The sequence below is a fragment of the Chelonia mydas genome, chromosome 18 (genome assembly GCF_015237465.2).
Source record: "Chelonia mydas isolate rCheMyd1 chromosome 18, rCheMyd1.pri.v2, whole genome shotgun sequence".
Taxonomy (NCBI): Eukaryota; Metazoa; Chordata; order Testudines; family Cheloniidae; genus Chelonia; species Chelonia mydas.
The window spans coordinates 4,886,987-4,911,178 of record NC_051258.2 but is presented as its reverse complement, the minus strand read 5'-3'; the positions used below and the strand labels follow the sequence as shown (position 1 = coordinate 4,911,178).

At 52.0% G+C, this 24,192-nt stretch overlaps 1 protein-coding gene across 3 annotated transcripts in view; it reads right to left on the bottom strand.

Moving 5' to 3' along the window:
- The window catches only part of EPHB2 (EPH receptor B2), a 167,517-nt gene that overhangs the window by 30,083 nt on the left and 113,242 nt on the right, over nt 1-24,192 (bottom strand). For 2 of the 3 annotated variants that reach the window (XR_006286457.1, XM_027820662.3), the window contains exons 5-9: nt 13,406-13,530; nt 4,291-4,453; nt 3,812-3,920; nt 3,407-3,474; nt 665-787 (exon numbers count right to left, since the gene is read on the bottom strand). Coding sequence is in view for 2 of the 3 variants with exons in the window: in XM_027820662.3 (XP_027676463.2) it covers nt 665-787; nt 3,407-3,474; nt 3,812-3,920; nt 4,291-4,453; nt 13,406-13,530 (588 nt within the window). In the remaining variant the exon portion in view is untranslated. The remainder of the gene's footprint in view (nt 1-664; nt 788-3,406; nt 3,475-3,811; nt 3,921-4,290; nt 4,454-13,405; nt 13,531-24,192) is intronic. The other variant, XM_027820668.3, reaches the window with a different exon arrangement.

Sequence of the window (24,192 nt, the reverse complement as noted above, 5' to 3'; positions counted from 1 at the left end):
AGTGCTCTGCCTGCCACTCAGACCCTCTGTACAGGGACCCTGCTGCTCCCACTCTACCAAACACACCCACCCTCCCATGCACCCAGTCCCATGTACACCCCTCCCATGCGCCCAGCCCCATGCATGCTCCTCCCATGCACCCAGCCCCACACACATCCTACCCCCAAACTCATCTCCTTGCATGCTGGCCCATGCACATGACCCAAGCACTCTGGACCCACATAATACCTGCCCACCTCTTTTCTGGGGGCAGCTGAGTTCATCAGGAATCTCACTGCTGTTCCCCCTTGTTTTGTGCCAAATGCTTCTCCTCAGGCCCACGCATCCTTCCAGCTGAGGAGTGCTAAACCCTGCTCCCTCGGGGTCAGCCAGCTGGGCATGAACATTCAAGAGCGCAGTGAAATGTTCCTGCCTTGCGGGGCTGAGTGTGCTGCCCGCAGAGCACCCAGTGCCAGCTGACACAGGCAGCCTGCTGCTGAGGCTGGGCACCCCACATAGCAGGACATGCACGGGCTGGCCCCATCCCTCTGTTACTGGCCACAGCTAGTTCCCCTGTCTCACAGGCGAAAGCTGCTCAGCAAGCTCCTTACTAGCCCCTGGGCGTGGCTACCACAAGGAGGCTGTGGGGCTGATGGAAAGCCCAGCCCAGTGTGGCCCAGCCTACCTGCTCCTATCACCTGCTCAATTTTGACACAAGAGATGTCGATTTCCTTTGCAAATTCCCTCACGGCCTCATTGGGGTCCTCATAGGTGAAGGGGTCAATGTAAATCTTCATTCCAGGAGTCACTGCGAATAGGTGGAGGGAGAGAGTCAGACAGAGAGAGGCCCATGGGATGACAGCCAGACAGCAAGAAGAGTACACACAGGAAAGGAAGAACCCGTGCATGCCTGTTTGTGTGTGTGTATCCGAGTCTGTGTGCATGCGTGTGTGTGTGTGTGCAAGGGAGAAATGCTGCTGTGGGCAAGGGGCAGGCTCTGAACCCAGCAGGCAGTGGGAGCATGTGCAGGAGAGCGGGATGTGGAGAAGCAGGTGGCATTCATAGGAAGAGCACAATCCAAGCAGAGTTTCTCGCTGGCTGAGCACAGAGCCTCGTCAGCAGGCCCCTCCTGAACACAGGGCTCATCAGCCACGGAGAAGCCTGGATCCTAGGCCAAAGGAGCTAATTGCAAACAACGAAAATGGTTAAGTACAATTCCTCCACAATAGACGCTCCTGCAGCTCGGGCAGCAGACACATCCTGACCCAACCCCTCTGGCTTCCCCAGCGAGAGTGACAGCACTGCAGAGACTGCCTCAGTCTGCCCATCGCACCCCCAGGGTACAGGTATCATGGACCTCATGCCAGGCTGTGCTACAGTGAGACAGCCACCGCAGTGACCAAGGCCGCAGAACCTGAGCCTGGGATCCAAAAACCCCCGGAGCTCTGTCATTTTGGAGTTTAATATGGGGGAATCCAGATGTTAGCCAGCAGACCAGACTGAGATAGAAAGCAGCCAGATTCTGCTCTCAGCCTCCCCGGGCAAACCTCCAGTAACTCAGGCAGTGGGAGCTAGAGACGCCTAGCATCCATGACTAGCCGGGCACTTTTACATTGCCATGTCATTATGCACTTGGGCTCCCAACCTTCCACCCCACCATGAAAATGCTGGTCTAAATGACTTACTGAAGGCCACACAGCAAGTCAGTGGCAGAGCCAGGGAGATGGAGAATCCAGTCTGGTGCCCTCCCCACAGATAACTGTACCCAGAGGCGGGGAGGGACCCAGCACTGGTGGCCTAGACACAGCCAGGCCTGGAGGCTGAAGACACCACGGCAGTTGCAAGAGCCAAGCTCCCCCTACCAGATGGAGCAGAACACACCAGAGGGAGCCTGTCTGGAACTCACCACTGGTTTTGAATGCCCCAGTGCACACTGGACTCATTGCTGGGGGCCGGGCTGCCAACACTGAGCACCGTACTTCCCAGCTGTTACCAGATACCTTGGCTCTGCCCACCAGAGCCTTTCACAAGCTGTATTCTAGCCTGCCACAGAACTTGGGCTGCTCCTGGGAGCCAAGCCTTGGAGCAGAGCGTACAGTGGGGTCCCGCACAGCGCTTCATTAGAGCACCAGACCCAGAAGTGCCAGTACTGGGTACATGTCGGGGATGGGACCCAGCCAGCGAGCCAGGCTGCAAGGAAGGCCGTTCTATCCTGAGTGCAAGCCAAGGGCATTCGAAGGCTGGATGGCGCTTCAGGGGTTTCTGACACTTCAAACAAAGCCACACTCGCCGCTAAGGCGGCACGGCTGGGACACTGAGCAGCGTCTGGGGCTCTTATTGGTCGGCAAAGTGACAACCACAGTTACAACAGCACAATAACAACAACAGCACTGGAGCTCATTCAATGGCTGTGCAGACATTAACTCATTAAGGCCAGCCAAGCTGTGACAGTCTTTGCTACCTGCTAGTAGGAAATGTGAATGCAGATTTGTACACCTTATATGGCCTGGTCAACACTAGAAAGTTATCTGGACATAGCTCTGTTGTTAGGGGTGTAATTTTTAACTGGTGTACTGGTACAATCCCTGGGATGGGCACAATTATACTGGTAAAAAGATGCCTTATATTGATATAGCTTATTCCTTTCTCCCTAGAGGATGCACAGCAAGGTGATGAATGGGGTTCTAGAGGACACACAGTGAGGTGGGTGGTGGGGTTCTAGAGGATGCACTGGGAGGCTAGGGGATGTGGCAATGTGGTTTTAGGAGATGCACAGCAAGGTGGTGAATGGGGTTCTAGAGGACACACAGTGAGGTGGGTGGTGGGGTTCTAGAGGATGCACTGGGAGGCTAGGGGATGTGGCAATGTGGTTTTAGGAGATGCACAGCAAGGTGGTGAATGGGGTTCTAGAGGACATACAGGGAGGTCAGTGGTGGGGTTCTAGAGGACACACAATGAGGTGGGGTGAGGTCTACAATTAGGTGAGGGTGGGGTTCTAGAGGATACTCTCTGAGGAGGTCCGAGGTCCTAGAGGATGCTCTAGATGGGGTGGGATTCTAGAGGATACGGAGCGTGCTGAGCCATTAATTTCATGCTAGCAACCATAAATTTGCCAAATAAATTCCAGATTAAGTTTGGCCTCTACATCCAAAAGTTGGGTTCATGGTGAAGACTCCTCAAATGGCTCCTTAAAATGACCCGCTGGCTCCATGGTGCCCCATATCCCAGGTAACTGACACGAAGGGAGGAGAGGGTGCTCCTGGCAGGACTAGCCACCACAGGGGGGGGCCTTCCTGTTCAGACTAAGGGCCCGGAGCCTGGCTGGGCCCAGTGGGGTTTTCACACTCTACCCAGGGAAAGAGTGAATGAGAGAACGAACCGAAGAAGGAATGGACCCCCAGGCCAGGCACGGGTGCGCGGTACGTACTGTGGCCACTGGTATAGTGCTGCAGCTTGTCAGTGTACTCGGAGTCGGCTCGCTCGAAGCCCCGTCTTCTGAAAGGAAAGCGAGCACTGAGAGGGTCAGGGAAGGGATGGGCACAGCAGGGCAGGGTGCTCCAAGCATGGGGCATGTAAGCACCATCCCACCGTGCCCACACAGTCCCAATAACCTCTACCCTCTATGCCCCTTGTCCCCACCTGCCCTCATCTCTCCCACCTAGCCTCTGCCCTCCCCTCCCCTCACACCTGCCCTCACCCCCACCTGCCCTCTGCCTCTCACCTCCCCCACTCCCACATGCCCTGTCACCCTTCACCTATCCCACCACCGTGCCAGGCCGAGCGTGGTGGGGCTGTCCCTGGGCAGCGCGTGGCATGCTCACTGGTAACCCACCTGTTGCACACAATGATGATGACGACCACGGCAATGAGGAACACCAGACCCGCTGCTGAGGAGCCAATGATGAGCGGCAGCTTCTCCTGGACGCTGGTTTGGTACTCAGCTGGCACACAGGATGAAGGGAACCAGTTACTGCGCCGTGAGACCCCTGCAGGTGTCAAGCTCACACACGGGTGGGGGATGCAGCTCCCCATAGTGCAGGGGGAAGGGGGAACGTGAGTCTTCTGCCCCATCCCTGGCTATGGGTGAGGGGGGAATAAAGCACCCTTTGCGGGTCGCAGCTTGGTGGGAACCCTCAGAGGAACTCTGTGCCCATCCCTCTGTGTCTGCTCACCTGAGCCCTGCCAGGTGGGGGGGATTCACAGCCCTGCAGCAGAAGGCCCCAGCACTCCTGCCAGAGCAGGCCCACCCTGCTAAAGCCCTGATCCTGGTCTCTGCCCCTTTACGCAGAGGGAGCTGCCTGCCTGTCTCACCTTCGGTCATGGTCTGGAAGTACATCTTGCCACTGTAGCGGCCGTAGCCGGCCACGGTGCGTGCCCGCACCTGGAAGACATAGATGGTGCCGGCTTTGAGGTTCTGCACAGTCATGGTGTTGGTGGCGCTCTTCACCGCCGTGGCATTGAATTCACTCAGATCCTGCCAAGGAAACAACACATGCTGTCAGAGAGCCGAGCCTGGGCTCCTGGCCCCTGTCAGGCATGAGGAGCTTTGCAATCTCTGCAGCCTGGACAGCTCCCAGCAGGGCTCCAGAGAGAAGGGAGCATCTGCAGGGGGTTCTCCGGCGGGGGCAACAACTCAGTGATTGGTGAAGCCATGGGGCTCAGTGGTGCTTGAGTGCAGCAGCTCCTCGCTTCTGAGCCCAGCAGAGAACCTTGGGGAAACCATGCAAAGTGACAGCTAACAGCACGCTGCTCAGTGCCCAGGGGTCAGGAGCGCTCTGCTTGAGGGGCTGGTTGCAAATCCAAGATAGCTTCGCCAGCAGTGAACGACATCAGAAACGAACTTCTAAATGCTAGTCCCTCTACTGCTGGGTGGGTGGGAGAGCAGCCTGAGCTCAGCGTTGCTGTGAAGGGGAGATCTGGGGGGCAAATATGGTGCTGCAAAGTCCATGCTTCCGCAGTGAGGCCATCTGTGCCCCCCACACCTTTGATTTCTCTTCCCTTTCCCCATTAGCCCCTAGAATTTATAAGCAACCCTATCAAAACAACCCAGTGGAATACAACCTGCTTAGTGAGGAAGCAAACCCCCCAGTCCTGAATATATGTGCATGTGAATACCTAGACATGCAACTAGCTAATGAGAGAGACATTAGCTTCAAGGCACTGTGAAGAGCACAATGACCATTAGTGCCTGCACAAGGCCCCAGCAGTCTCCTGCTGGAGTGGGGCCAGCGGAGGGGTTACACAGACTCCAACTGTATGGTTCCAGCCCTTGGGGCAGGTTCCCATTTAAGCCCCTTCAGTTGCAGACCAAGAGACCTCAGGAGGTCATCTAGTCCAACCCCCTGCTCAAAGCAGGACCAACACCAACTAAATCATCCCAGCCAGGGCTTTGTCAAGCAGGGCCTTAAAAACCTCTAAGGATAGAGATTCCACCACCTCCCTAGGTAACCCACTGCAGTGCTTCACCACCCTCCTAGTGAAATAGTGTTTCCTAATATCCAACCTAGACCTCCCCATTACAACTTGAGACCATTGCTTCTCGTTCTGTCATCTGCCACCCCTGAGAACAGCCTAGCTCCATCCTCTTTGGAACCCCCCTTCAGGTAGTTGAAGGCTGCTATCAAATCCCTGCTCACTCTTCTCTTCTGCAGACTAAATAACTCCAGTTCCCTCAGCCTTTCCTCGTAAATCATGTGCCCCAGACTCCTAATCATTTCCACTGTCCTCCGCTGGACCCTCTCCAATTTGTCCACATCCCTTCTGTAGTGCGGGGACCAAAACTGGACATAATACTCCAGGTTTGGCCTCACCAGTGTCGAATAGAGGGGAATAATCACTTACCTCGATCTGCTGGCAATGCTCCTACTAATACAGCCCAATATGCCATTGGCTTTCTTGGCAACAAGGGCACACTGCTGACTCATATGCAGCTTCTCACCTACTGTAATCTCCAGGTCCTTTTGTGCAGAACTGCTGCTTAGCCAGTTGGTCCGCAGCCTGTAGCAGTGCAAGGGATTCTTCCTTCCTATGTGCAGAACTCTGCACTTGTCCTTGTTGAACCACATCAGATTTCTTTTGGTCCAATCCTCCAATTTGTCTAGGTCACTCTGGACCCTATCCCTACCCTCCAGCGTATCTACCTCTCCCCCCAGCTTAGTGTCATCTGCGAACTTGCTGAGGGTGCAATCAATCCCATCATCCAGATCATTAATAAAGATGTTGAACAAAACCGGCCCCAGGACCGATCCCTGGGGCACTACGCTTCATACCATGCAGAGTGGCCTACCCACTCCTTGTCTCCATCCCTTTCCCATTTTACCCACTCCTAGCCCCTTCCCTCCACATCTGACCCACTTCCATCCCCATCCCTTCCATGTGGAATCTGGGTCCTACAGGGCTCTGTACTGGGTCTCGTATTATTCAATATTTTCATGAATGACTTTAGTAACAGAGGGATAGTATGCTTATAAAATTTGTGGATGACACCAAATTGGGAGGGGTTGTAAGCACTTTGGAGCACAGGATTAGAATTCAAAACAGCCTCGGCAAATTGGAGAATTGGTCTGATATCAACAAGATGAAATTTTATAAAGACAAGTGCACAGTACTTCACTTAGGAAGGAAAAAATCAAATGCACAGCTCCAAAATGGGGAGTAGCTGGCTCGGCAGTCGTGCTGCTGAAAAGGATCTGGGGATTATAATGGATCACAAACTGAACAGGAGTCAACAGCGTGATGTAGTTCCTAAAAAGGTGAATATCATGCTGGGGTGTATTAACAGGAGTGTCGTACGTAAGACATGGGAGGCAACTGTCCCACTCTAGTCAGCACTGGTGAGGCCTCAGCTGCAGTCCTGTGTCCAGTTCTGGCACCATATTTTATAGTAGATATGGACAAGGTTTAGAAAGCCTGGCCTAAGAGGAAAGGTTCTGGGCATATCTAGTCCTGAGAAAGGAAGATAAGGGGGCACCTGACAACAGTCTTCCAATATGTTAAGGGTCGTTATAAAGAATTAATTGTTCTCCTTGTCCACTAAAGGTAGAACAGGAAGCAATGGGCTTAACCTGCATCAAAGGAGATTTAGATTAGCTATTAGGAAAAACTTTCTAACTACAAAGATAGTTAAACTCCGGAATAAGGCTACCAAGGGAGGGTGTGGAATCTCCATCATAGGAGGTTTTTAGGAAGAGGTTGAAAAAGAACTGCTGTCAGGGAAGATCCAGGTTTACTTGGTCTTGCCTCAGCAGAGGTGGCTGGACTAGATGAGCTCCTAAGGTCCCTTCCAGCCCTACATTTCTACATCCTACCCAACCCCACTCCCTCTGTAGCCTCCCCACCATCCCTACACATCCCCTCCCCTCCCTGCCCTATCCTTCCCTTGCTCCCATTCACTTTGTCACTCTGACCTCCCTACCACCCCTTTCAAGATGTCCAAAATGTGGTTGCTGAAATGATCTTCCTAGGTGGATCTGACCAAGTCTCTCCACTGTTTGAGCCTCCTCATTGGCTTCCCGTTCTCCATTGCCTCAGGCCTTACAAGAATTAACCTCTCTGCCTGTCTGGATCACTTATGGCTTCACCTCTCCCCGGGACAAACTGCCTGGCCTGCCAGCTCAACCCTTCCCTCTTTCCTTCTCCCACCAGGCATATCAAATCAAACAGAACTACCTGGAGGTGCTTGTCATGAACTCCCTCTTCACCATCTGCCCCCAGCACCTCCCCACTGCTTGTCACCTGCAGTTACTGCATCATGGGGCAGGGACCACATCCTTCTGAGTTTTCTGGGAAGTGCCCGGCATATTTGGGCCACTATAAGATTAATGAATAACAATAATAATAAACCTGTCTGTCCAAGTGCTCTTCCCATGGAGCAATTCCTGACCCCCAAACTCCCTCACCCAGCTCTACAGAAGGGACCCCAAAGGCTGACCTACAGAGGCCTCCATACCTAACTGCAAGGTTATCACAAGCCCATGTCCAGAGCTTTCAGAGCTGAGCTCTGAGCCGCAGACAGGGCTGGGCAGTTCTCAGAAGGAAAAATATATTCTCTAAGATACAGCCTAGCTCAGCTGCTGGTTCTGGGCGGGCTGCAGGAATCATGGGGCGAGGGTCTCTGGCCTGGGTGGGCACAATGAATCCCTTCTGGCATTCAAATCAGTGAACAATCCCCTGCCACTTCCTGATGAGCAGGGACTTAAACCGGACAATAGCCTCTCTCTCGATAAAGCAGACTGAAATGTTCCAAGCAGCATACATGACTCCTGTGGGCTGAGCCAGTGTGGGGCAATTGCCCCTCCTACCCTCTGTGGGCGGGGTCAGTGTGGGGGCAATTGCCCCTCCTACCTTCTGTAGGCGGGGCCAGTGTGGGGCAATTGTTTCCCTCCTACCCTCTGTGGGTGTGGCCAGTGTGGGACAATCGTTCCCCTCTAACCCCCTGTGGGCACGGCCAGTGTGGGGGCAATCGCCCCTCCTACCCTCTGTGGGGGGGGGCAGTGTGGGGCAGTTGCTCCCTTCCTACCCCCTGTGGGGCAATCGCTCCCCTTCTACCTCATGTGGGCAGAGTCTGTATTGGGTCTCGCTATTCAATATCTTCATGAATGACTTGAAGGGAGAGTATGCTTATAAAATCTGTGGATGACACCACGCTACGAGGGGTTGCAAGCACTTTGGAGGACAGGATTAGAATTCAAAACAGCCTTGACAATTGGTGAATTGGTCTGAAATCAACAAGATGAAATTTTATAAAGACAAGTGCACAGTACTTCACTTAGGAAGGAAAAATCAAACAGCTCCAAAATGGGGAGTAGTTGGCTAGGCAGTCGTGCTGCTGAAAAGGATCTGCGGATTATAGCGGATCACAAACTGAATGAGAGTCAACGGTGTGATGCAGTTGCTAAAAAGGCAAATATCATGCTGAGGTGTATTAACTGGAGCGACGTCGGTCAGGTACAGGAGACAATTGTCTCACTCTCGTCAGCACTGGTGAGGCCTCAGCTGCTGTCCTGTGTCCAGTTCTGGGCACCACATGTAAAGGCAGATATGGCCAAGGGTTAGAAAGCCTGGCCTCTGAGGAGAGGTTAAAAAAGCTGGGCATGTCTTGTCCCGAGAAGGAAGATTAGGCGGGGACCTGGTAACAGTCTTCTAATAAGGTAAGCGCTGTTATAACCAGGGCGCGGCTCTCCTAGGAAATGTTGTTTACTAATGGGGTTTTGAGGACTGTAGCTCTGAACCTTTCCACTCCCAGCAAGGTGCATGCCCGGTGTGGTGGAGGTATCCTGGGGTAATTGGGCCTTTAGGGCATGTGAGGGGCGTGCTGATCTCCACAGGTCTGCGCTTCTCCTTTGTTCCACTAGGGCACTGGGATTGGTTTGGGGGTGATGTGCAGGCTGTATAAATACATTGGATACATCAAAACCTGCCAGCTGAGCCCAAATGAAAACGTTGCAATTGTCAGGTGAATCTGCCCCTTAAGGAAAGGAAGCAGCCAACCAGCCTGCGCCTGCAGGGCGAACCACTTTACAACAATATTTACGCAGTGCTCCGAGCGCCTCACGCACGACATCTGAGCGCTGGGCAGAAGCCACTCAGCCTGAGCAGGCCCCTGATCCGCAGGGAAAGAGCGTCAGACCCCCCAGGCCAGAGGGAAAATCTCCCTCTTAAACCTGCTTTACACTGGTCACTGCCTTAGTCCAGGAGTGTTGCCTTCAGGCATTTCAGGGCACTGCGCCGCACAGGGGGTGGGGTTCCTAACAATCCGGGGGGTTGGGATTGTCAGCCTGCAAGGAGGAGCTGGACCAGCTCACTTGGTAGGAGAAGAAGCACATTCTTCCCAGGAGGAATCAGTCCAGCAGAAAAGTAAGGAAGACTTCAGCTCCAAGCTCCAAGAGACTGTCCCCATGCCAGGCCAGCTAGGCCATTACCTAGGGCAGTGTCCTCTCTGTCCGATGCGGCAGGCTTTGGAACGTGGGCAGCACCGTGGCATCGCGGGCTGGATCTAGGTCCACCTCAGCTCCACCCCCCCGCCAACAATGGGTGCTGGAACTGGCCCATTGGCAGCCTTTTGTCCATCACCTTTTGCAACAAGCACTTGATGAGCTTACACTGTTTCCCCCTGCCCAACCCCACTCCAGAGCTGCCCAGATAATATGAAATGACTGAGAAATGCTTCTCCGTTTCTTTCCCAGCCTTGGATCTGGGGGAGATGTGTCACAGGTTGGGGCAGACCCCACTACACCCTGAGTCTGGACATCCCCTGCCCTGGGGATGCTGGGATTGGCACGTGAACTCTGAGTGCCATATAAAGCAGGGCTCCCTGCTCCTCCCAGTGCTTCCCTCCCTCAGTGAACAAACGGACTGCTCCTCGCTCTCCCAGCCCTGGGCCCCAACGCTCCCGTCCCACCCTCCCTCCCAGCCAGCCCCGTCCTGCTCAGTCTCGCTTCTGCAGCCTGGTTTTGCCAATGCACGTGCACCACCGACACAGCGGGCACGCCGACACCGCAGCACCAGGGGGCGAGTGCCGCTTGTGCAGGCAAAGCTGGGCTAGTTTTAATCTTGTCGGCAGTGAAGCCACAGCAGCACTGGCTGCAATGGGGGCTGGACGAGCCCTCCTGGACCCCTGGGAATGACTTGTGAGGCTAGCCTGGGCTGCACGGCTCTGCTCCGTGTGCCAGCTGGATTACAGCCAGCTGGGAGAGTTGCAATTGCATCCCGAGGGCAGCGCAGACACATCTACAGAAGGGTCTGCACAGGGCTGACAACTGGCATCTTTCTGTGCATGCCAAGCCCAACTGTTCTTCCATTATTCTTTGTCCTTTCCCTGTGTGACACTGACAGGAAATGCAAAATAACCTGCCCCAAGTGCCAGTGTGGCTTGGGGAAAGGTTTTTTGGCCTCTGCTTCTCTTAGCTCCCTATGGAGTCCAGAGTCTTTTAAGGGGCCCTAAGCTTTTCCATTGGAAACCCCCATTTTTCAGGTGCTCACAACCTTTGGGGCTGAAATTCTCCAGGGCTTGTTACTACCCAGGAGGGAATTTGTTTTGAAATTTTGAGCAAAAACAATTCTGGGCTTTTCAAGTGAAGCAAGCACACTTTTTCCATGATGAGAATAACTTTGCCACTTTTAAGCAGCTCTGGGTGTCCAAGCCGCTTAGGGTCGGGAGCTGAAATCTAGCAAGGAGAGATCCCTTAGGGAGAAGAGGGGTTTTTCTGGGTCTGGCCTAGTTACGAGGGTGCCCCAGAGGGAATGAACAGAACAGGTCATCATCAAGTGATCCATTCCTGTCGCCCATTCCCAGCTTCTGGAGGGTGGAGGGCTGACAGTGGCCAGGACAAGGACCAACTTGTCCAAATGTCAAAACACCCAGCAAGTGTCACTGTAGTATCGACACCAGCCCCTCCCTCTGCAAGCCAAAGGAGGGCTGGGGTTAGAATATTCCCTTCTGCCCACTGCTAATGCTGGCAGCGAATTCCAGCCCAGGCTCCTCTGCAGAGCCCCAATGCCTTTTGCATCGTAAGCTGTAGGAACCATTACATCTTGGCATTATTTGTGCCATTTGTCACCAAGACCATTTGCCTCTTATGCAATAATCTCTAAGAGCAAGGAGGAGAGCAGCCTCCCCCAGCAGCCAGCCACAGCCCAGCGGACAGGGGCGTATGACACAGCTTTGGCTTTACAACTATTTCCCTGTATTTACACCCCCACCAAAAGAGAGAGAGAGAACGAGCGAATAAATTCCCCCAGATCTTCTGTTGCTGCTTAGAGTGTCTCTGGGCTGGGACCCCTCTCCGGATCTGTCTGGTTATCTCCCCATCCAATTTGCTAGGTTCTCTGGGATCATTTCCAGGGGTCAAGTAAATGGCTCAGATATATGCAATATAGGTCAGGACCTATTTTACAGCTTACAAAGCAGCTCTCCCCTCCCCACTCTCCCTCTGGCTCTTCGTGCTGAGAAAATAGGTCATGGGCAGGGAGCAATGGGGATTAATCATTTCCTCTAGCAGCTGCTGGGAAAATATTTTCCTTTTCATTTAAATCATAAAGTGTTTTAATTAGGTGGGGATTTTTTAAGTTTATTTTTTAATGTGTAGTTTGCGGCAGAGATATGCTCCTGGGAGGAGAAGGCTCCTGCCCCCTATTTCCCGCTCCCAGCGGGGTCTATCCTGCCAAAGCCTCAGCACCACTCACTGAGGCTGGGCCTTCTCCTGCGACCCTGCACTCCGGCCAGATCCCCAGCACTGCAGGCCATGGCAGCACAAAGCCAGCCCTTCCGACACCTCATCCCCATGCAAAGGAAGTTACAGTCCTGGCCCTTGCACTTCCTCCTGTTGTGCAGGGTGAGTTCAACTGAATAGCACAGAATCCCTCTTCTCGTCTCTGGCTGGGCTGGTGGCACCTGGAATGAGGCGTGTTTCGGAGAGGGATGGATTCTCACTCACAAGGGCCATTCCACCTGGACCTCTTCCAGTCTCTTACATCAGCTCCTGTCCCCTAGGGCATTGCACTGGGGTAGTTGCATCAGTGTAGACCCCCAGCACAGATGCACTGCACTCGTGTAAAGTGGAGCTTGCACCAGCACCATTTATCACAGTTCTATCCCTGGATAAGTCACACGGGGGAGTGCAAGCCCTGCTTCCTACTGGTGCAACACATACATAGTGGGAAGTGCAAGCTCAGCTTTGTACTTGTGCAACGTGTATACACCAGGGAGTGCAAGCCCAGTTTTTGCCAGTGCAACACATGCACACTGGAGGCTGCACTGGTGCTAACAATGCTAATGCAGAGAAGCCCGTAGGACTGGCACTGGAGGCTAAATTCATCCCTGGTGTAAAACTATTGACTCCGTAGAGTTCCAGCAAGCATGAATTTAGCCCCAAGATACTAGTGTCTCCATTTGCGAGGTTCCAGACAGCACTGTTCCTGCTCCATGGAGGCACCATCGCTGCACCAGGGAAAGGGACTAACAAGTCCCTGGGACCTCGGCTTTCGCAAACTGGAGGGAAGGGCCAGCCTGCAATGGCGCTGACAGCCACTAGCTCTTGATTATGGAAGGTTGGGACGCTCCTCCCAAGGCCTCAAGAACTTTTCCTCAGTGGCTTCCCATTCCCTTTCAAACCCAGCTATATCGCCCAACCAGAGCTAGCTGCATGGAGACTGCAGTGTGTCCCGCCCGACACATGCGATCGCTGGGATCCGAAGGGTTAACACGCACTGCCAGACTGACTCTGTATCAGCCTCAGTGCCCGTCCTGTCTGTTAGTCTCTTCAGTTGCGTCTGGCACCTGGTGTGCCGCCACATGCTCCCGGGGCACATGCCATCCCTGGCTGTGATGCTCAGTCCCCCGAAGCAGCTCCACCCAGGATGGCCAAGGTTTGAGCCGCCTCTCCCCATGTCCACATTAACCGTGGGCAGCCCTGGGCTCTGCTGATACCTTCTCATAGTACTGCAACTCATAATCCAGGATGACTCCGTTGGGCTGGTCAGGCTGAGACCACGATAAGGTAATGCTGTCCACGGTCCGGCTGACCTGGTGCATGATGGACACAGCAGACGGGGCTGGAAGAGGGAGAGGAGAGAACTGTAAATCAACTGCATGGAGCAGATGGCACTTGACGCTGGAGGGGGCAGGTCAGTAACATTACTCCGTCGTTGCCATCGCTTTCAGTTCCAGCACTGGCCACTGGTCTGCACAGCTACCGGGGCCAGCCCCTTGCAATCCCTAGAGTCTGAGAGGAGAGCAAAATATTCCTAGGAACATGGAAAGTTATTCAGGGTTTGAGACTTTTGCATTTTGTTATGAGTGTGAAATTGGGAGCAGTTCAGTGCAGTATTTCAGGGGGGGATCTGGATTCTATTCAAGTGAAATGGGCCCTAATTCACAGGCAAAATGAGCTCATGTTTGAGCAAAACCTGCTGTGTCTCCCAGCAAAGAAGCCATTGCATCAGGAACATGCAAAAATCCGTTTTCCACCCCCAATATTTGTCATGCCTGGGGCCCAGGGACACACCAGAAGTGCACATTTCCCCTCTGCTTTCAGTGTGCTGGGTCTGCAGGCAGCAGATGTGAGTGCGAGAGGTTCATCCATCAGCCTGAGCGTAAAGCGCAAACTGACCTGACACATGCACAACAGTAAAAAGAAAAGGAGGACTTGTGGCACCTTAGAGACTAACAAATTTATTTGAGCTTAAGCTTTCGTGAGCTACAGCTCACTTCATCAGATGCACGAAAGCTTATGCTCAAATAAATTTGTTAGTCTCTAAGATGCCACAAGTCCTGCTTTTCTTTTTGCGGACACAGACTGACACGGCTGCTACTCTGAAACATGTACAACAGTGACTCTTCCGCCCCATCACAATCCTCCTGGAAATGTCACACATGCAGACACCACTAGTTCTCCTGCACCCGACGGATCCCTCCAGCTACGGCTCAGACTGGCCCACCAGCTGATCAGCAGTGAGATTCCCCTTGACTGCCAACGTGGCTCAACGTGTAGCCTGCTAGGAATGATGCAGCTACAGATTCTTACCCCATTTCCATGGTCACGTGAGATTCTCTGGCACCCAGGGCTGGGCTCACAAGCAAAGCAGAGGCAGACTAATTCATTCCTCTTCACTCACAGCACAGTGCAGCTATCCCTCTCAATAAGCACCACGGACACGTGGCTGGATTCTGCTCTCACACAGATGTAAACAGGCGTAATCCCAGTGTGCACGACTGATGCAAAACCAGTCTCAGGCAGAGCTACGTCAGGGCCGGGGAGAGAGACCCAGTGAGAATGGCCAAGAGAATAAACTCCCCACATCTGCAGCACCAGGCTTTGAATTCTCAGAAAAGGTAATGAGGTAACACGCCCTGTGACACACTGTACCTCAAAACAGCACCCTGTAAACCCCATATTCATCATTCCTATATGGTTGAGATATTTCATACAAAGCATGCCAGGTGAGATATCATATGAAAGGTCATGATCTGCTGAAACCCACTGTTCTGTCCAAATATGTGTAGCACCGGTGTGTATGCCGTTATGAGATTTTGCTGTATGAACCAGCTGAGCAGCGGGGGACAGCAGAGCAGCAAACAGCAGGAGTTTGCCTGGGAGTTCGCCTGGAGTGAGCCCACTGAGGCTTACACCCTAACGACTTCTCTGAGTAATTACTGCATCTCCTGAGGAAGCTCATAGTAGGAAGGTAATATGGATGGGGAGTGTTCAACTGTTGTGACCTGCACTGGATGTGCCATGTTTGTCTTTCTTCCAAAGGACAGAAGCGACTTTGTCTGTACAAAGTGCAAGCTGGTCTCCATATTGGAAGAGAAGGTTCAAGGTCTGGAGCAACAGGTATCGACCCTGCGTTGCATAAGAGAAACTGAAGATTTCCTGGACAGACGTCAGGATATGCTTCTACAGGCACAAGGTTCTGAAGATTCAGAGCAGGCTGCGCAGCACGGACAGGAGGACGGTGAAGAACTCTGGCAACATGTGACCTCTAGAAGAAGAAGGGGGAATGTCCATGTACCAGCAACGCGGACACAGGTAAGTAACCGTTTTCATGTTCTCTCCACAGGTACCATTGCGGGGAGTGGCCCAGATGATACGTCTCGGGGAAGGGAGCAGAAGGAGACTCCACCAGTTGAAAGGCATGAGATGCACTGTCCTAGGGTTGGGGGTTCCACGACCACCACTCCCAAGAGAAGGAGGTGGGTGGTGGTGGTGGGGGACTCTCTCCTCAGGGGGACTGAGTCATCTATCTGCTGCCCTGACCGGGAAAACAGAGAAGTCTGCTGCTTCCCAGGAGCTAGGATTCACGATGTGACGGAGAGACTGCCGAGACTCATCAAGCCCTCAGATCACTACTCCTTCCTGCTTCTCCACGTGGGCACCAATGATACTGCCAAGAATGACCTTCAGAGGATCACTGCAGACTACGTGCCTCTGGGAAGGAGGATAAAGGAGTATGAGGCACAAGTGGTGTTCTCGTCCATCCTCCCCTTGGAAGGAAAAGGCCGGGGTAGGGATCGAATCGTGGAAGTCAATGAATGGCTACGCAGGTGGTGTTGGAGAGAAGGCTTTGGATTCTTCGACCACGGGATGGTGTTCCAAGAAGGAGGAGTGCTAGGCAGAGATGGGCTCCACTTAATGAAGAGAGGGAAGAGCATCTTCACGAGCAGGCTGGCTAACCTAGTGAGGAGGGCTTTAAACTAGGTTCACCGGGGGAAGGAGACCAAAGCCCTGAGGTAAGTGGGGAAGCGGGATACCGGGAGGAAGCACGAGCAGGAGCGTGTGAGAGGGGAGGGCTCCTGCCTCATACTGAGAACAAGGGGCGATCAGCGGGTTATCTCAAGTGCCTATATACAAATGCACAAAGCCTGGAAACAAGCAGGGAGAACTGGAGGTCCTGGCAAAGTCAGGGAATTATGATGTGATTGGAATAACGGAGACTTGGTGGGATAACTCGCTTGACTGGAGTACTGTCATGGATGAGTATAAACTGTTCAGGAAGGACAGGGAGGCCAGAAAAGGTGGGGGAGTTGCACTGTATGTAAGGGAGCAGTATGACTGCTCAGAGCTCCAGTATGAAACTGCAGAAAAACCTGAGAGTCTCTGGATTAAGTTTAGAAGCCTGAGCAACAAGGGTGATGTCATGGTCGGCGTCTGCTATAGACCACCGGACCAGGGGGATCAGGTGGACGAGGCTTTCTTCCGGCAACTCGCAGAAGTTACTAGATCGCACGCCCTGGTTCTCATGGGCGACTTCAATCACCCTGATATCTGCTGGGAGAGCAATACAGCGGTGCACAGGCAATCCAGGAAGTTTTTGGAAAATGTAGAGGACAATTTCCTGGTGCAAGTGCTGGAGGAGAAACTAGGGGGGGAGCTCTTCTTGACCTGCTGCTCACAAACTGGGAAGAATTAGTAGGGGAAGCAAAAGTGGATGGGAACCTGGGAGGCAGTGACCATGAGATGGTCGAGTTCAGGATCCTGACACAAGGAAGAAAGGAAAGCAGCAGAATACGGACCTTGGACTTCAGAAAAGCAGACTTTGATTCCCTCAGGGAACTGATGGGCAAGATCCCCTGGGAGAATAACATGAGGGGGAAAGGAGTCCAGGAGAGCTGGCTGTATTTTAAAGAATCCTTATTGAGGTTACAGGGACAAACCATCCCGATGTGTAGAAAGAATAGTAAATATGGCAGGCGACCAGCTTGGCTTAACAGTGAAATCCTTGCTGATCTTAAACACAAAAAAGAGACTTACAAGAAATGGAAGATTGGACAAATGACCAGGGATGAGTATATAAATATTGCTCGGGCATGTAGGAATGGAATCAGGAAGGCTAAATCAACTCCAGCTAGCGAGGGATATTAAGAGTAACAAGAAGGGTTTCTTCAGGTATGTTGGCAACAAGAAGAAAGCCAAGGAAAGTGTGGGCCCCTTACTAAATGAGGGAGGCAACCTAGTGACAGAGGATGTGGAAAAAGCTAATGTACTCAATGCTTTTTTTGCCTCTGTCTTCACGAACAAGGTCAGCTCCCAGACTACTGCACTGGGCAGCACAGCATGGGGAGGAGGTGGCCAGCCCTCTGTGAAGGAAGAAGTGGTTCGGGACTATTTAGAAAAACTGGATGTGCACAAGTCCATGGGGCCAGATGCCTAGACAAATTGGAGGATTGGGCCTAAAGAAATCTGATGAGGTTCAACAAGGACAAGTGCAGAGTCCTGCACTTAGGACGGAAGAATCCAATGCACCGCTACAGACTAGGGACCGAATGGCTAGGCAGCAGTTCTGCAGAGAAGGACCTAGGGGTGACAGTGGACGAGAAGCTGAATATGAGTCAACAGTGTGCCCTTGTTGCCAAGAAGACCAATGGCATTTTGGGGTGTATAAGTAGGGGCATTGCCAGGAGATCGAGGGACGTGATTGTTCCCCTCTGTTCGACATTGGTGAGGCCTCATCTGGAGTACTGTGTCCAGTTTTGGGCCCCACACTACAAGAAGGATGTGGATAAATTGGAGAGAGTCCAGCGAAGGGCAACAAAAATGATTAGGGGACTGGAACACATGACTTATGAGGAGAGGCTGAGGGAACTGGGTTTGTTTAGTCTACGGAAGAGAAGAATGAGGGGGGATTTGATAGCTGCTTTTAACTACCTGAAAGGTGGATCCAAAGAGGATGGATCTAGACTATTCTCAGTGATAGCAGATGACAGGACAAGGAGTAATGATCTCAAGTTGCAGTGGGGGAGGTTTAGGTTGGATATTAGGAAAAACTTTTTCACTAGGAGGGTGGTGAAACACTGGAATGCATTACCTAGGGAGGTGGTGGAATCCCCTTCCTTAGAAGTTTTTAAGATCAGGCTTGACAAAGCCCTGGCTGGGATGATTTAGTTGGGATTGGTCCTGCTCAGGGCAGGGGGTTGGACTAGATGACCTCCCGAGGTCCCTTCCAACTCTGTTATTCTATGATTCTATGGTTGTTACTGAAATATGCTGTAAATTTGAGATTCTCCATTGCTAGGAGGTGAACCACTCCCAGGAGGGTGTCAAATGACCATTAATCAGCAGGAGAGGTGTAACGAAGGGGTTTACAATTCAATGATCATTGCACAAGCACCACACAATGGGGACTGCTCAGCTCAATGACTCAGTTGCACAAGATCACCGGGGTGGGCGGGGGGGACGGGACTGCTCAATGCTGTGACTCGGCAAAGCCCACCAGGGCATGTCTGGGCAAGTGTCTTCTAGGCACATGGACTAAGATTATAAAATAGGGGACAAGGGCATCATGGTTTTGCCTTTCTCTTCCCCCACCTACGCTAAAAACAACAAGAATGCTGGAAAGACAAAAGACTTCGACTGAGGAGACTGGTCCAGGCTTAAGGGAGAATACGGTGTATTAAGAACTGTAACATCCAGTGGGGTGAGAAACCTGCTTGATCCAAGTATTGTCTAGTGTAATAAGGCTTAAGATTTAGATTTTGCAGTTACCTTTTATTTTCTTTGATAATTAGCTCTGACCTTTTATGCCTCCCACTTATAATCACTCAAATCGATCTGTCTGAAGTTAATAAATCTGTTTTATATTTGACCTAACACAGTGTGTTTTGGTCGAAGTGCTTGGGAAATCACAGCTCAGTTTACAAAGGCTGGTGTGTGCGTCGTCTCCACATTGAGGGATGGATGGACTGGGTAATAAACGTACACTGGTCAGGCTTCTGACCAGGGCAAGACGGTACAGCTCTGGGGTGTAAGGGTAGGGGGCTAGGGGGAACTGGCTGGTGCCTTTCCTTGTGTGGTTTGTCAGTGGCTCAGGGAGCACTCATGCAATGTAGCTGGGTGTGGGGCTCCACATGCTGTGGTGCTGAGTGATCACAGCGCCTGGAGGGGTTTGTTGCTTGTCACTAGCAAAGCACTGTGAGAGACAGCCCAGGCGGGAGAGTTAAGGGGGCACAGCTGTACCCCAGTTCCAGGTTGCATCCCAAGGATCCCATCGCACCGCTGTCACTAACTCTCCAGGTCTGTTTCCGCATGAAAGAGAGACTCACACTCAAAGGGGCTTTTACTAGGCCCGGCTTTTTAAATATGTTGTGATGTAAAAGCAATTCACTAAACAACCCTGAGAACGGGCGTTGGAGAGCAGCCAGGCATCCCCCGATGTACGAGGTGCCGAGCACCTCACTCATCCCCTGTGCAAAATTCCCAGGGTTCTCACTGCACCTCCACAAAGACTTCACGACAGACTGCTGTCCCCAGGTCTCCAGTAACAGGCTGTTTCTAAGACTTAGTTACTTTGACCAGCTTGGCCACAGCACATAACAAAGCAGAATCATAAATAATTAAAATGAAGCTGCAATTGTCAAAATAAATGAACAAAGAAAGTACACTTTCATGATGCATTATCCTGGCTTTTCAGTTGATTTTCTTCATTTACTATTTTGCAACATTCATGATGGGTTATTCTCCAGCATAGATTGGTGCTTAGGGGCCAGGCATGGGAGTCAGGAGACCAGTAAGTTGCTGTGTCACATGCCTGCTCTGTGCCTCAGTTTCCCCATCTGTGAAAGAGGGATAATGACACAGGCCAGCATCGGCAAAGCACTCTGAGCACCCGTCCACAAAACGAAGCCATTTTTTTCAACATAAAGGGCTCTTAAAACCAATTTCTGTACTCCTCCCCAGTGAGGGGATAAGCGCTGAAATCGACATCGCTGTTTCAAATTAGGGTTAGTGTGGACGCAGTTCGAAGGTATTGGCCTCCGGGAGCTATCCCACAGTGCACCACTGTGACTGCTCTGGACAGCACTCTGAACTTGGATGCACTGGCCAGGTGTACAGGAAAGGACCCGGGAACTTTTGAATCTCATTTCCTGTTTGGCCAGGCGAGCTCATCAGCACAGGTGACCATGCAGTCCCAGAATCTAAAAAGAGCTCCAGCATGAACCGAACAGGAGGTACTGGATCTGATTGCTGTATGGGGAGAGGAATCCGTGCTATCAGAACTATGTTCCAAAAGACGAAATGCCAAAACATTTCAAAAAATCTCCGAGGCCATGAGGGACAGAGGCTACAGCAGGGACGCAACGCAGTGCCGCATGAAACTTAAGGAGCTCAGACAAGCGTACCAGAAAACCAAAGAATCAAACGGACGCTCCGGGACAGAGCCCCAGACATGCCGGTTCTATGCTGAGATGCATGCAATTCTGGGGGGGGCCGCCACCACTACCCCACCCCTGTCCGTGGACGCCAATGATGGGGTAGTGGTGGCGGCCCCCCCCAGAATTACATGAATTGCATCTCCGCCATGCCTGAGGATTTTGCGGACCGGGAAGATGAGGAGGAGGAGGATGAGCTTGAGGAGAGCACACAGCACACCGTTCTCCCCGACAGCCAGGATCTTTTTATCATCCTGACTGAAATACCCTCCCAACCCAACAAAGCCGGAGAAGAGACCTCTGGTGAATGTACTTTTTTAAATATAATACATGTTATAAAAGCAAGCGTTTTTTAATGATTAAGTAGCCCTGAGGACTTGGGATGCATTCATGGCCAGTACAGCTTCCGGAAAAGTCTGTTAATGTGTCTGGGGATGGAGCAGAAATCCTCCAGGGACATCTCCATGAAGCTCTCCTGGAGGTACTCTAAAAGCCTTTGCAGAAGGTTTCGGGGGAGAGCAGCCTTATTCCGTCCTCCATGGTAGGACACTTTACCACGCCATGCTAGTAGCAGGTAATCTGGTATCACTGCATGACAAAGCCTGGCAGCGTACGGTCCCGGTGTTTGCTGGCATTCAAGCAACATCCGTTCTTTATCTCTCTGTGTTATCCTCAGGAGAGTGATATCGTTCATGGTAACCTGGTTGAAATAGGGGAATTTAATTAAGGGGACATTCAGAGGTGGCCGTTCCTACTGGGCTGTTTGCCCGTGGCTGAAAAGAAATCCTGTGGGGGGGGGGGAGGGGTGGGCATTGGCGCTGAGCTGTTCGCGTTTGGCTAGGAGGGATCTTCCGTGATACCAGCCACGTGGTGGGGAGAGGGATAAAGGGATCATCCCAGAGAATTGGATGGGGTGGGGGTGGGGGTTAGTTTGGTTTCTGCTGCTGCACGTTAACAGGAAAACCGCAGCACTAAATGGCCAACTCAACGGGCTTTGCTTGGTATGGGAGAGGAGGGCGCTGCTGTTATGAAGGTTGCAGAAGCCGAAAGACTATGGCTTACCATGGCCGCCTGCAAGCCGAATTCTGTTGCCTGGCACTGCGTGTGTGATCTCTAACACCAAAGCCGCCGGCACTCAATATAAGATGCAAAATGCGACCTTGTACCAAAATCACATGTGCTATGTAATGTGAATAGTGTTGTTCACCGTGAAAGAGTATAGCCATTGTTCTGTTAAATGTATCTTTTAAAATACTTCACTCCCTTTTTTTCCTCCAGCAGCTGCAAATGTTTCAAGCCTCCCTCCTCCATCCCAAAGGCTATCTCAGATAAGGCGGCGAAAAAAACGCACGCACGATGAAATTTTCTCTGAGCTTATGCAGTCATCCGGCACTGACAGAGCTCAGCAAAATGTGTGGAGGGACAAAATAGAAGAGTACAGCAAAGTGGCCGATGAATGTGAGGAGAGGTGGCGGCAGGAAGATCTGAGGAGGCATGAGGCAACGCTGGGGCTACTGCGGGATCAATCGGCCATGCTCCGTCCTCCCCAAGGTGGAGGTTCATGAACGGCAGCAAGATCACAGACTGCTGCTGCAGCCCCTGTTTAACCGCCCTCCCTCCTCCCCAAGCTCCATAGCCTTCTCACCCAGATGCCCAAGAACGCCGCGGGGGAGGCTCTGGGCACCCAACCACTCCACCCCAGTGGACAGCCCAAGCAACAAAAGGCTGTCATTCAAGAAGTTTTAAAGTGGCCTTTTCCTTCCCTCCTACCACACCCCCGAGCTACCTCGTGAGTTATCTCCCTATTTTTATAATCAATTAATAAAGAATACATGTTTTTTAAACAACAGTGACTTTATTTCCTTTGCAAGCAAGCTGTGATCGAAGGGGGGAGGGCGGGTGGCTTACAGGGAATTTAGAGGTTACCAAGGGGGTGGGTTTTCATCAAGGAGAAACAAACAGAAGGGTCACACAGTACCCTGGCCAGTCAGGAAACTGGTTTTCAAAGCTTCTCTGATGCGCAGTGCTTCCTGCTGTGCTCTTCTAACCGCCCTGGTGTCTGGCAGCGCGTATTCAGCGGCCAGGCGATTTGCATCAACCTCCCACCCCGCCATAAACGTCTCCCTCTTACTCTTACAGAGATTGTGGAGCACACAGCAAGCAGCAATAACAATCAGAATATTGGTTTCGCTGAGGTCTGAGCGAGTCAGTAAACTGCACCAGCGACCCTTTAAATGTCCAAATGCACACTCTACCACCATTCTGCACTTGCTCAGCCTATAGTTGAACAGCTCTTTACTACTGTCCAGGGTGCCTGTGTATGGCTTCATGAGCCATGGCATTAAGGGGTAGGCTGGGTCCCCAAGGATAACTATAAGCATTTCAACATCCCCAACAGTTATTTTCTGGTCCGGGAAGTAAATCCCTTCCTGCAGCCGTTTAAACAGACCAGAGTTCCTGAAGACGTGAGCGTCATGAACCTTTCCCGGCCATCCCACGTTGATGTTGGTGAAACATCTCTTGTGATCCACCAGTGCTTGCAGCACCATTGAAAAATACCCCTTGCGGTATGTACTGGCTGCCCTGGTGGTCCAGTCCCAAAATAGGGATATGCGTTCCGTCTATAGCCCCACCACAGTTAGGGAATCCCATTGCAGCAAAGCCGTATAGTATGTCCTGCACATTTCCCAGAGTCACTAGCCTTGATATCAGCAGCTTCGTGATTTTGTTGGCTACTTGCATCACAGCAACCCCCACAGTAGATTTGCTCACTCCAAATTGATTCCCGACTGACCGGTAGCTGTCTGGCGTTGCAAGCTTCCACAGGGCTATTTCCACTCGCTTCTCAGCTGTGAGGGCTGCTCTCATCTTGGTATTCTTGCGCTTCAGGGCAGGGGAAAGCAAGTCACAAAGTTCCATAAAAGTGCCCTTACGCATGCGAAAGTTTTGGAGCCACTGGGAATAATCCCAAACCTGCAACACTATGCGGTCCCACCACTCTGTGCTTGTTTCCCGGGCCTAGAATCAGCGTTCCACGGCATGAGCCTGCCCCAGTAACACCATGATCTCCAAATTGCTGGGGACCGCGGTTTTAGAGAAATCTGTGTTCATGTCCTCATCACAGCGCTGCCGTCGCCTCCTCACCTGGTTTTTCAGGTGCTGGTTCTGCATAAACTGCACGATATGCGCAAGGCGTTTACAATGGTCAGAACTGCTAAGGTGAGCTGAACGGGCTTCATGCTTGCTGTGTTATGGCGTCTGCTCAGGCAATCCAGGGAAAAGGGCGCGAAACGATTGTCTGCCGTTGCTCTGACAGGGGGAGGGGCGACTGACAACATGGCTTACAGGATTGGCTTACAGGGAATTAAAATCAACAAAGGGGGTGGCTTTAAATCAAGGTGTCATAAATATAAAGGGAAGGGTAAACACCTTTAAATCTCTCCTGGCCAGAGGAAAAACCCTTTCACCTGTAAAGGGTTAAGAAGCTAAGACAACCTCGCTGGCACCTGACCAAAATGACCAATGAGGAGACAAGATACTTTCAAAGCTGGAGGGGCGGGGAAACAAAG